The 13,504-nt window shown below is 49.0% G+C and overlaps 1 protein-coding gene across 1 annotated transcript in view; it reads right to left on the bottom strand.

Annotated features, from left to right (window-relative positions):
- The window catches only part of COG5 (component of oligomeric golgi complex 5), a 278,324-nt gene that overhangs the window by 1,749 nt on the left and 263,071 nt on the right, over window positions 1-13,504 (bottom strand). The window contains 2 exon segments of the mRNA XM_027538437.1: window positions 9,343-9,422; window positions 9,920-10,046. Of these exon segments, the coding sequence (XP_027394238.1) occupies window positions 9,343-9,422; window positions 9,920-10,046 (207 nt within the window).

Here is a 13,504-nt window from a genome sequence, read left to right as displayed (position 1 = left end):
CTGAAAACCAAAGGAAAACAATGTCAGAAGGCTATACAAATGAAACAGAACAGCTTGGAGGATGCCAACGTTTAAAAGCAGCTCATTTCTGCTTTGCTCAGTCAGTGAATGGCCCTCAAAACATTTGTCAGTAGGGTTCCTGTGGTCAAGGTGCAGAGCTGTGCTCAGTTTTCAACCCGCACTGCACTTAGTGGTCTAATCACACCATGGGAGGCTCTCTGGCAGCTAAGGCTGTGTTTGCCTTTCTTTGCTATTGCAGAGACTTCTGCAGAGCCAAGTGCAGCCTGTGTCTGCACAGCGCTCACAAGGGGGCGCCCCGCTCCGCAGAGTATGGACTGCACTGGGGAGCGGGGCCCTCACTGCACACCAATGCCTCAGGGGCTTTATATTCCTGTTCCTTAAAGAGTGTGAACCCACAAGTAGGGTAAACTGTTCGTAGGCTCCAGTTGTTGGCAGATTGTGCTAAGAAGACAGCCTGAATTTAGCGATAAGTATGATAAATGTTCTCAATTAGGGGGTCAGCAAACTACAGCACAGATCAAGTCCAGCCCTATGCTTGTTCATTTATGCATACTTTTCATTATTGGTCTATTTAAGTTGCAAGTAAAACAATCAAATTTTTGTTATAATCATGAAATCACACACTCCAGAGCATTTCCATAGCTATCATAGCTCACATAATGTCTCAAGTCTCATCTAATACGTAATTCTTACCTGTATTATTTGCTCCCAAATACTGAAAAAAATAGTCCTCTGTCAGTTTAGTCATTTTCATTCAACTACAGGGACTATATTTGATGGGAGTGTGGCCAGTTCAGTGCTCAGGCCATAGCACCCCTCACCCTCGCTACCCACTGTCAGGGTTTTATATGGAACCGAATTAAGAGAGTGGAGAATCTCTTAACTTCCTGTCCTGACCTCGCTCCTCATCTCTGCCTTCTGGACATCTTTATGTGATTCCTTCCAGGATTCCCTCAGACTCACCTGTCGGAAACCTAGGGCCACACAACCCCACAAGGTGTATACCGCCAAGAGGGAACCCCAGTGCGAGCTATGGACTCCAGGTGGCTGTGCCAGTGTAGACGTGAAGGCTGCTCTGGGGGAGGGGTACTGGGAAGGCAGGAGGCTGTGCATGTAGGGGCAGGGGGCATATGGAAAAAATATCTGTACCTTCTCAAATTGGCTGTGAACCTGAACCTACTCTAAAAAATAAAACCACCATAAAAAGAAAAAGACAAACGTCTGGTAAAAAACCTACGTGAAGACTAGTATTTGCCCCCTTACTATTTCAGTAAAGTGACCATCATCTCCCCATAGTCTATGTCTAAAACTGTTTAAGTCCTACACATAACCAGTTTTCAAGTCCTATTAATGTACCCTACATATTACCACCTTACCTGTCTCCTGAGAAATCTGTATGCAGGTCAAGAAGCAACAGAACTGGACATGGAACAAAGGACTGGTTCAAAATTGGGAAAGGAGTGTGTGAAAAGCTGTATATTGTCACCCTGCTTATTTAACTTATAGCCAGAGTACATTATGGAAAATGCTAGGCTACATGAATCACAAGCTGGAAGCAAGATGGCAGTGGAAAATATCAACAATCTCAGACATGCAGATGATGCCACTCTAATGGCAGAAAGCAAAGAGGAACTAAAAAGCTTCTTGATGAAAGAGGAGAGTGAAAAAATGGATTAAAATTCAACATTTCAACAAATTAAAATCATGACATCCAGTCCCATCACGTCATGGCAAATAGATGGGGAAAAAGTGGAAGCTGGCAGATTTTATTTTCTTGGTCTCCAAAATCACTGTGAATGGTGAGAGCAGCCACAAAATTAAAAAGGTGCTTGCTCCTTGGAAATCTATGACAAACCTAGATGTATTAAAAAGCACAGCCATCACTTGCCCAAAAAAGGTCTGTATAGTCAAAGCTATGGCTTTTCCAGTAGTCATGTAAAGATGTGAGAGCTGGACCATAAAGAAGGCTGAGCACCCAAGAACTGATGCTTTCAAATTGTGCTAGAGATCAAACCAGTCAATCCTAAAGGACATCAGCCCTCAGTATTCATTGGAAGGACTGATGCTGAAGCTCCAATACTTTTTGGCCACCAGATGCGAAGAGCCCACTCATTGTAAAAGACCCTGATGCTGGGAAAGATTGAAGGCAGGAAGAAAAGGGGCGACAGAGGATGAGGTGATTGGTTGGCATCACTGACCCAATGGACAGGAGTTTGAGCAAACTCAGGGAGATAGTGAAGTGCAGAGGAGCCTGGTGTGCTACAGTCGATGGGGAAGCAAAGAGGAGGATGTGACCTAGCAACTGAACAACATATTACCACATCTGGTCCCTCCTCTCACCTTTGCTTCAGTCTGAATCCTGCCATTTTGTGCCCTAAATACTGGCGCAGTCTTGTGGGTGGTGGTCACCCCAGTGCCATGAGCCCTGCACTAGAGGACCTGCCACACTATAGCCAGGGCCTGTGGTCCACCTGCCGTGCCGTCCTTGACCCCAGGACAGTGTCTACGTTCACAACTCCGTGCACACCAGCTTCATTGCCAACCTTCCCCAACTGTCACTGCTGGGCCCCAGCCTCTGCTGTACCGAAGATCAGATCAGATCAGCTGCTCAGTCGTGTCTGACTCTGCGACCCCATGAATCACAGCACGCCAGGCCTCCCTGTCCATCACCAACTCCTGGAGTTCACTCAGACTCACGTCCATCGAGTCAGTGATGCCATCCAGCCATCTCATCCTCTGTCGTCCCCTTCTCCTCCTGCCCCCAATCCCTCCCAGCATCAGAGTCTTTTCCAATGAGTCAACTCTTCGCATGAGGTGGCCAAAGTACTGGAGTTTCAGCTTTAGCATCATTCCTTCCAAAGAAATCCCAGGGCTGATCTCCTTCCGAATGGACTGGTTGGATCTCCTTGCAGTCCAAGGGACTCTCACGAGTCTTCTCCAACATCACAGTTCAAAAGCATCAATTCTTCGGCACTCAGCTTTCTTCATAGGAAAACCATAGCCTTGACTAGACGAACCTTTGTTGGCAAAGTAATGTCTCTGCTTTTGAATATGCCATCTAGGTTGGTCATAACTTTCCTTCCAAGGAGTAAGCGTCTTTTAATTTCATGGCTGCAGTCACCATCTGTAGTGATTTTGGAGCCCAGAAAAATACCCTCAAATCATTCATTTCTGCTGTCTGTGTTACCAACACAGGCAGAGCCCAACCCCTACGCTCACCCACTGAGAGACTGGGGTGCCTGTGCAAATACTCTAAAATAAAGTCGAGTTCCAAAAAGAGGCCTGTTTCCCTTTGTCCACACATCTCATTGTTAGTGAGAGCTAGTCTTTAAGTTAGTGAGAGCCTTCCTCAGGACCGGCTGTCCTTTGGAATGCCAACACGCACCCCTGACCCCGCCCCACTTCTTCCTTGTAGAGCTTTTACTTAGGACCAGCTCAAGTGCCTTGTTTTTGATAAAGCCTTTCCTGACTCCAGGCAGCACAAAACAAACTATCCTGGAGTCACAAGAAGTGGAAAAGTCTAGGACTTCTGCGCCAGTAGCACAGCTTAGCAGGACCCCAGCATTTGGGGATGGATCTCTGAAAGCCAGCTTCATACTTCACTACTCACAACAAAGTAACCCAGAAACCAGCAGCGCAGGGGGTGGGGGTGGGGGTGGGGTGTGCAAGCCTGGCAGGCACAGCTGGGGACTTCCCTGGTGGTCCAGTGGTTAAGAATCTATCTGCCAACGCAGATGTGGGTTTCATCTCTGATCCGGGAGGATCCCACATGCTGCAGGGCAACCAAGTCTGTGTGCCACAGCTACTGAGTTTGCACTCTAGAGCTCGTGAGCCACAAGAGAAGCCGTAGCATTGAGAAGCCCAGGCACTGCAGCTAGAGGGCAGCCCCTGCTCGCCGCAACTAGAGAAAGCCCATGCACAACAATAAAGACCCAGCCCCCACCATAAATAATTTTTTTAAAAAAAAGCACAGCTGGTACATTAGGCTCTGCCTCCTGACCAAGCTGTGTGATCTAGACTGTGTCTTGAGCCTGTCCATCGGCAAAGTGGGAAGAAGACCCACAAGATTTAGTTAGAATTAAAGGCTTGTCCTGTGAGGCACCTGGCTCTCTTCTAGGTACACCTCTGAACCTATGAAGCCCTCCAACACGGTTTTCCCCACTGCACCTCTGCATTGGGAGCTCAGAGTCTCAGCCACTGGACCACCAGGGAGGTCCCCTCACTGCACTTCTGATGGCCTGGGACTCTCTATGTAAAGAGCAGGTCTTTACCCTTCTGCCCACACGACCACACTGCAGTGCAAGGATCTCTGTGCTGGGTAATTTCACTCTTACGATTAACAACTTTCAGCATGAATGTAGCCCCAGGACTATGCTTGACAAATGCACAGTGAATGAATTTTAAAAATGAATTAGATACAGGAAGATAGGACTATGATGAAAAGGACAAAAGCACTAAAGAAACTAAATATAAGAAAAGCAAGTGTAGGGGATCCGCAAAAGTACATGCACGCAAAATGGAATCTAACGAATGCCTTTAGAGAGCAATGTTCTATGAGATGCCTTATTCTCGTCAGAGCTGAGGCTTAAACGAAGCTGTTTCTCTGTGAGGAAAACGTGCTTCTTTTAGTGATACTATTCAAGTTGCCATGGTATCCCAGGCACTCGGCCCACTCCCACCATGCAGGCCCTGCAGACTCGAACACAGTGGAGAAACCCCCACGCGCCCACTGTCTTTGAGACAATCGATGGTGTGGATGTATCAGTCTAAGAAATCAGAGCACTGAAATTCACAGAAACTGTCATCATTCTGCTCCGAATGGGTTAGAGGATTAGAATCATTTTATCTAATATTTGGACAAAAATCCATGTAGCAGTTTCGTCTGCTTTCAGAACAGTAAGACATTACATAAAACCACACAGTATGTGGAAGAACAGAAATCAGTGTGGTTAGTGCTTTTGGTTTTGTTCATCAAAAACACTATGAGAACTATGGAGAGAAAAAGGACTAAAGCTGCCCTCCCACGTAAAATTGAGCAAGATTTTCAAGCAATTATTACTTCATTTGCCTGAGCAAAAAACATCAGCTTTCTTGGAAATTGGGCCAAACATTATGTAAGACTCTCAACTCTGGTTTGTATCCAAAATAGGAAGATTATTAAAGTTACCCTTATTGAAAAAAAAGTAGCATAGGAGTTCTGCAAACATTTAGTAGAGGAAGGGGTTGTGCTGACAACACTGCATTGTGATATAAGTGGAGAATTTTATAGAAAACAAAACTGATTTTTGTCAGCCGTGAAATATCAGTGTGCTTAATACTAAAACACATACATGACTTAAAAAACTACCTGGGCCTTCACAGGCTCTCCCCTGGCTCCACCTACCCCAGGATCTCATCTCAGGCACCCAGTTCCCAGAATGGGTAGGGATCTCGTGCCACCGGAACATTAGCTCCTATGAGACCAAACTTCACCCTCCATCCATAGGGGTTGTGTGGTCCTACAGAAGTGGAGGAGCTGAGGGAATGGTTCCCAGTCTGTGGGTCCTGGATACTTGTGGGAGGGTTTGGGGAGCGGGGGATGTCCAAGGATGCACTTGGCACAAAGAACTGACGATCCTACAGATGCAAAGTACCAATCAGCAAATAAAGCCTGTAGACAGTTGTGACACCATAAAGGTGCTCCGAGCCGACTGAGAGTCAGGAGCAGCAAAGGCAAGGAGGCCACAGTCAGAAGCGCTGCTGCCCCACTGCCAGTATCCAGAGCTGGTGATTTGCGGCCAATCCTACCTCTTCTGCAGAGCTTGAGGAATCTCTGCATCAAAACCTCAGCCTTCACCCTTGCGGAGAACACAGGCAACACTTGCAGGCTGTCCCGCTGCCGCCCTCCTGCCGCGGGCACACACGCCTGCCTGCTGGGGGCTGGGGAGGTGCCATCTTCCCCACTGTCCCCACTGACCCCACATGGCCCCAGGAGCCACTGGTTTATTAAGTTGAACTAGGATTCATTCAAGCTCTAGAGAAAATATCTGGCATTAAAAGGAAGCAGAAAGGAAGGCAGAAGAGAGGTCATTACTTGCCATTAGTTCCGCAGTAGCTGCTGTACCCTCGATCTGCCCTACTTATGACAACCCAACACACCGTGCCGGGAGCAGCAGATGAGTCTACAGCAAGGTTTGCCCCAAAGCTAAAACAAACTTACTGACATTTAAAGGACAGTACTCACCCTGGGTTTATCTACAGGGGCAAGAAATTCATCCAGTGGTGCTTCAGTATGCAGGGACGAAACCAGTTTTGCGATGACAGGCAGGAGTGTACTCTAGGACAAAGCGCCCCTCCCTGCCACCGGCCTGGGCCAGAGGAGAAGCAGTGTTGTGAAATCCCTCAAGGAGGGCTTCATTCCCCGCTCAGGGTGGAAGGCTCTAATAGCAGCCATGTGTGCAGTGATGGGCAGGCCTTCTTCAGAAAGCATGACAGTATTTCTGAGCGTGATTTTCGGTTGCTAAATATAGGCTTAGCAACAGCACTGCTGATGATATCACTCAGGAGACATTTTTAAAAAGAAGCAAAAGAAAACAGATCTGTGATGTGCCCACAGCAGCACAACGGTTGTAGATGAACTCCATCCATCTCTTTAAGAAGACATAAATGCACCCTGTTCCATTAACTGAGTCCTGAGTCTTCTATCACCTGGTGTGCTGCAGCTGGGAGAGTCTACGGGCCTCAGGGGAAACTCGCAGACATCACAACCCCCACAGCAGCCACAAGCAGAGTCCTTCATTTGCACCTGAAGCCTTTTCTGAAACCAGTTTAACCAGACACTGTGCTGACGGTGACAGGATCACCGCCCATCCTGCCCAGTTTCTAGATCAGATGCTCTTAGCTGAGAGGGTAACAGACAGCAAGGAAGAAGAGCAGGTGCGGGCCAACCTCCACTGTACCCACACAGGCGCTGGCGGGGCCGGGGGCTCCCCTGGGCTCCAGTCACCATGCTTGAGCTCGGCTCCCCTCCCAGGACCTGGTGGGCTGATGTGACCTCCCCCAGCTTTCTTCCTCCATGGGGTCTCTCACCTGGCAACTCGGTTTTAGTCCTGGCTATGCTGTAAAGACTATGGTTTTTCCAGTGGTCATGTATGGATATGAGAGTTGGACTGTGAAGAAAGCTGAGCGCTGAAGAATTGGTCCTTTTGAACTGTGGTGCTGGAGAAGACTCTTGAGAGTCCCTTGAACTGCAAGGAGATCCAACCAGTCCATTCTAAAGGAGGTCAGTCCTGGGTGTTCATTAGAAGGACTGATGCTGAAGCTGACACTCCAATACTTTGGCCACCTCACGCGAAGAGCTGACTCATTGGAAAAGACCCTGATGCTGGGAGGGATTGGGGGCAGGAGGAGAAGAGGACGACAGAGGATGAGATGGCTGGATGGCATCACCGACTCGATGGACGTGAGTCTGAGTGAACTCCGGGAGTTGGTGATGGACAGGGAGTCCTGGTGTGCTGCGATTCATGGGGTAGCAGAGAGTCAGACACGACTGAGTGACTGAACTGAACTGAACTGATGCTGTAAAGAGCTGCCCAGCCACTTTAAGAAATCCTGATGCCAGGACCCAACCCCGGAGATTCTGAGGGAGTTGAGGGTGTGGTCTCAATACCAGGATTTTTCAAAGCTTTGAAAATGACTCTCGGGTGCCAGCACAGTTGAGAATCGCTTCACACATGAGCCCCACACTGCCTTTGGACAACCCAACTCAGCCCCGAGTTCAGGCCTAAGCGACCGTGTTCAGTGCTGTCCCCCAGACCAGCAGCATTAGGAGCCCTTCGAAGAGCTGAGGATGGTTCCCAGAGTGATTTAAGAGGTACAGCTGATGGGCTTTGGAGAATGAGGGTGTGACCAAGGAGGTGAATGATGGCTTAAAGGTTTTCTAGCTTGGCTGAATACAGGTGACAATGATACCCCAACCAGATAGTGAGTCTAGGTAAGCAGGTATGAGAGGAAAAATGACTTAACATTTTGGGGTTGAGATTTCTGTGGGATTTTGAGTGGTGACATGTAACAGCACGTTTGCTGGCCTGAGACCCTGAGCAACCAAGGTGAACCACAGTCCCGGGGTCACAGGACAGAAGAGTCACTAGAATCACCAGTCTGAGTGAGCTCAATGGGGAACCGAAATACAGACTGAACGTGAAGGAAAAGGAGCCAGGGACACAGCGTGGGAAGCGATGGCATTCAAGGAGTGGACAGAGGAAGACAATTCAGACAACGAGACTGAGGGAAAAACAGTCACAGAGGTCACAGCAGGAACAAATGACCAAGGGGTCAGGAAAGATCCGAGAAGGCGGGGCCTGTCTTGGCTTGTGCTGTGTCCTAAGGGCCTTGCGCATAGTGGGCATTAGTAAAAATGTGTGGAGTTGGTCAGGGGATGAGTTTTAAGAAAGAAGTGGTGGTCACTTTCAGCTAAAGCTGCAGAGTGATACCGAGAGAACAGAAACACTGGGATTTGGTGGCTAAGAGGTCTCGGCAGGTCTTGGTGAGAGAAATTTCAAAGGAGTGGTGCTGATGCAGGAGAGATGCTTAGTAAGTGACATGTCACAGTGGAAGCGTCCCTCCCTGGGCATGGTGGGGGTGCGCGGGCTGTGTGTGTGCGCGTATGTATGTGTATGCGTGCAGAGTGTGCGCGCGCACATGCAGGGGTGTGCGGGTACGTGTGTGTGTGCAGGGGTGCGAGGTGTCTGTGCATACATGACAGTGGAAACATCCCTCCCTGAGCGTGGCAGGTGTGCGTGGGGTGTGTGTGGGTGTGGGTGTGGGTGCACAGGGGTGTGTGCATACATTGAGGGTGGAAACATCTCTCCCTGAGCATGGCAAGTGTGTGCGGGTATGTGTGTGTGCGTGGGGGTGCGGGGGGTATGTGTGTCTGCATGTGTGTGCACACGTGCATAAATACACCTGAGAGGCACCAGGCTGCCGGGTATCTACTAACAACTACACCGCATTTACTCACAGCTGTACTCCACCACTTCAGTAACTGCCCCATGTGGAAATGAAGCAGAAAATGTGGAGCCAAGGCCAGGAGTTGTTTCATAGCTGAAGATGGTTTTCAAGGTGCAAGTTCCTAGGGCTGCATGAGGCACAGGGCAGCACTAGCAGGTGCAAGGGACGCGGAAAGCAAACCCTGCTGGGCCACCAGCTTCCCTGGCGGCGCTCCGGCAGGTGGGGCCCGGGGGTGCACCATGTTGACACCTACTTGGGCCCCGCTCCTCCCCAGCACCCCCCAGGCCCCAGGCTTCGAGAACACGCAGGTGCGCCTGCCACACGTGGCTTTACCTGATGAGGAGGAGCCTGTCCTTTTCAGAAGGGTGATCATCCAGCCACTGGGAGAAGCGTGCATGGGACCACTCTGCCCTCTGCGGGTGGAAACACAGTCAGAGAGAGCGGCTACACCCTGTCCTGTCCTGTGGGGCGTTCGCGGGTTCGGAGAGGATCTCTGGGACTCCTGGGGTCAGAGGACCCCAGACACCAGCCCCAAAGGCGGGCAGACCGGCCCTTGGTGCACTTTCCCAACCCCAGGGGGCCTCTTGGGTTTGTCAGTTGAAGGTGGGTCAGCAAAGGAAATGGGGCCTCTGTCAAAAAAGCTTTATGAACATACATTACTCGAATCACTGTTATTTAAAGGGCTAATTCTAGATGCGGCAGGTGACCTATACGTTGATGAGAAAGTAGGGCCTGGGTAGTGGGAACCTTCCCTCCTCAATCATTCACTGCTAAGACACAAATTCATGACTTCTCTTGGTGGGAGAAGGCCAGGACCTTCAGTGAGTTAGGGGTGGGGTGGGGGGAGTCCCCTGCATTCTCTGAGTTCAGAAGGAAGACAAGTAAGAGGATTCTGGCTTCACCTTCTTACCTGGAAGGGGGATTTCAGCTCAGGGGGTGCTCTTGTGAACAAAAACTGAATAATGATGCTGAATGGAATTATGTCCCCCAGTGCAGGGCTGCTGGCCACGTGTTCACTTGTCTGGAAGAGCAGTGGTCTAAATGAAGGAAATGCAGAAGTCATTTAATGCTGTTCAATATGGAAAGAGGTGACTCAGTACAAGAATCATAATAGCACATTAGCATTAGTGTAATAGCATAATACATAATAGAATGAATAATAGCAGTCTTCCTAGACTGGATAATTCTTAACCATTTCTTAGCCTAACACACACACACACACACACACGTAGGCTGGCCCTCCCTTCAGCCCCTTCCTTGGCCCCCAACTCATTGCCTTTGGGTCTGACTTTACTTCAGGGTGATTCAGCAAAACCCCCTCTTAGAGCTCATCTGATAACGGGCTAAAATGAAAGCACACAGTTAAAGCCTTCAAGTAGTTCTAACTAAAAGGTTCTAATGGTGGCCACAGCTTTCAGCTTTTATTGTATACATAATCCTTCCATGGGCTATAAGCTAATGTGGATAAATTCAACCATTTTCTATACAGCTTTTCAAAGGGCCATTATATCCTTACATATATGAAATTATTACCTCGCTGGACATCCCTCTCTTCTAAAACACTGCGTGTCTAGGTGTTACCATCCAAGATAGGCTCGTCTCATTTTACTGTGCTTCACAGGTATGCTGGAGGTATTTTGTTTTGCATTTTTTTTTTTTTTACAAACTGAAGGTTTGTGCAACCCTGCTCTGTGGTGTCAGATGATGGTTAGCATCTTTTTTTAGCAATATTTTTAATTAAGATATGTACAATTTTTTCAGACATAATGTTACTACATCCTTAATTAACTAGAGGATAGTTTAAACACAGCTTTAATAAGCACTGGGAAACCAAACAATTCATGTGACTGGCTTTATTCTGAGAGTTGCTGTGAGGCAGTGGGCTAGAACCGAACCTATAATATCTCCAGTGTACGCCTGCTTGCATTTTACAGGAACCTGCAGGCAAATCTACCCTGTTACTAACCACCTACTACCTTGTCAAAATGATGGCAAAAATAATTTAAAACTTTCACTGACTCCTCCTTGGCTTTCAGTTCAGTACAATCGCTCAGTCATGTCCAACTCTTTGCGACCCCATGAATTGCAGCACGCCAGGGCTCCCTGTCCTTGGCTTTGGGCTCTGATAAAGGCCAAGCTGTAGAGGCTGAATCTCAAGAGGTAAGATGGCAACATCTGACTGAGCAGAGACTCTGAAGCCTGTACAACAGCTCTGAACCTGGCCTCGCACTTCTCCCCATGGTGTTTACTCCAGTCTAAGCCGAGGGCCTGCACTTCTCCCCATGGTGTTTACTCCTGTCTAAGCCGAGGGCCTGCACTTCTCCCCATGTGTTTACTCCAGTCTAAGCCGAGGGCCTGCACTTCTCCCCATGTGTTTACTCCAGTCTAAGCCGAGGGCCTGCACTTCTCCCCATGGTGTTTACTCCTGTCTAAGCCGAGGGCCTGCACTTCTCCCCATGTGTTTACTCCAGTCTAAGCCGAGGGCCTGCACTTCTCCCCATGTGTTTACTCCAGTCTAAGCCGAGGGCCTGCACTTCTCCCCATGTGTTTACTCCAGTCTAAGCCAAGGGCCTGCACTTCTCCCCATGGTGTTTACTCCTGTCTAAGCCGAGGGCCTGCACTTCTCCCCATGTGTTTACTCCAGTCTAAGCCGAGGGCCTGCACTTCTCCCCATGTGTTTACTCCAGTCTACGGCCGAGGGCCCGCACAGAGCAGGACGGGCTTCTTCACCACCGTGACGGCTCACTCAAGAGTCGGGAGAGCTCCCACTAGACAGCTGGTTCTGGCTGGATCCAGAATACTATTGGAAAGAATGCCTTTATATTAACTATTCTATAAGTAAAATTTGGGGTTTCCCAGGAAGCTCAGTGGCAAAGAATACATTTGCCAACCAGGAGACGTGAGTTCAGTCCCTCGGTGGGGACGATCCCCTGGAGAAGGAAATGGCAACCCAGTCCAGTATTATTGCCTGGGAAAGCCCATGGACAGAGGAGCCTGGTGGGCTACAGTCCATGGGGTCACAAAAGAGCCGGACATGACTGAGTGACTAAACAAGTAAAATTTATCCCTTGTAGGAATTTTTCTAATTTCAACTGTTCTATAAAAACAACATCATTCTGTAATTTACAGTCTTTAGCTACTGTGGAAACTCTTCAGTTCACTTGTGCTGTTAGCAGACATCCATAATGCTCTGATCCAGGTCCTCCGTGGAAGCAGGACTAGGGTCTTCTCACGGCCTCGGGTGGTACGCTCACCTCAAAGATTCTCAAGGTCAATCATCTCACAGGGTTCTATGCTGCAGAGCTGTAGGCAACACATTCAGCACCTACTCAGGTATGAAAATGTTGCTTCGGAAACTTTTGGTTTGTCTGGAGGCATCCCTGTAAGTCATTCTCTTATGCGTGGAAAATCCCATCTCCATAGGAGCAAAGCTCCCAGTTTTAACCACACAGAGCACTTATGAAAAGCTTTATAGATGTGAACTCATTTATTCCTCCAAATAACCCTATCAGGTAGGCACTGTTACATCCCCATTTTACAGATAAGTAAACTAGGAGGAAGACAGCAAGTAAAAGCCAGGAACGGGCAGAACACAGACTCAAACTTCATTTTGCTAAGCAGCCTCTTTTAGAATATCAACTGAAGCGACTATGCATCTATTTTTAGAACAGACTTATTCTGAGAGAGAAACAAAGACCCCTTGGAGAAAGCACAACTTCAAACTGTCAACAGCTCCTATAAGATAACCTGGACAAATGAATGTTTCCAGTACATTGTCTAAAGGCTATGCAGTTAGTATCTATTTAGGAATCCCAGATTCTATGGGTCGAAGTGGATCTCCAGTCACCCACCTACTTGAACCATCTCATCACACTCTCTCCTGGAATTATTTTCACCTGGCATGACCTGAAGGTCCTGTGGGGTGATGACTGGCATGGTCTCAGAGGCCTCTGGAAGCTGACTCTGGGTGGAGGGGATGGCAGTGCACCCCAGAGCTCCACTTCCTGTAGCCGGCAGACCCCTGTTCTGGCAGGGGAAGCTGAAAACGCCTCACAGCCTGAGGTCCTCGGGTGCTGAACAGCTGACATTTCCATCCTCCAAGCCCAGCCAGGGGCCAAGAGCACCACTGACGTGACTGCTTCCAGGTTAGAACTAAACAGGGGGAAGAGCCAGTCGGGAGGGGGTTCCTGTACTGGGTCATGGGCTCAGCCTGCAGGTCCGGCACACGCGAAAGGCCGCCCGGAGCCATGCACCGAGACGGGGAGCTCACGCCTTCCCCTCTCTCCAGCCATCCCGGTCCGGTGAGGGTCCTCCCCTGCCCCAGTAAAGCCCACTCTTTGCTATGGCATGTGACATGGTAGGATTCACCGGAACCCTGGCTGATGACAGGAGACCCAGGGCAGGGGCCAGTCCTTATGACCGTCCTCAACTCACTGAAAAGCAGCCAGATGGAATCCTTTCTGCCACTATGACAGGAAGATGAACAGGCATTTTG

Source organism: Bos indicus x Bos taurus, chromosome 4 (genome assembly GCF_003369695.1).
Source record: "Bos indicus x Bos taurus breed Angus x Brahman F1 hybrid chromosome 4, Bos_hybrid_MaternalHap_v2.0, whole genome shotgun sequence".
In the NCBI taxonomy this organism is placed as follows: domain Eukaryota; kingdom Metazoa; phylum Chordata; class Mammalia; order Artiodactyla; family Bovidae; genus Bos; species Bos indicus x Bos taurus.
This window is presented reverse-complemented; position numbering and strand designations above follow the sequence as displayed.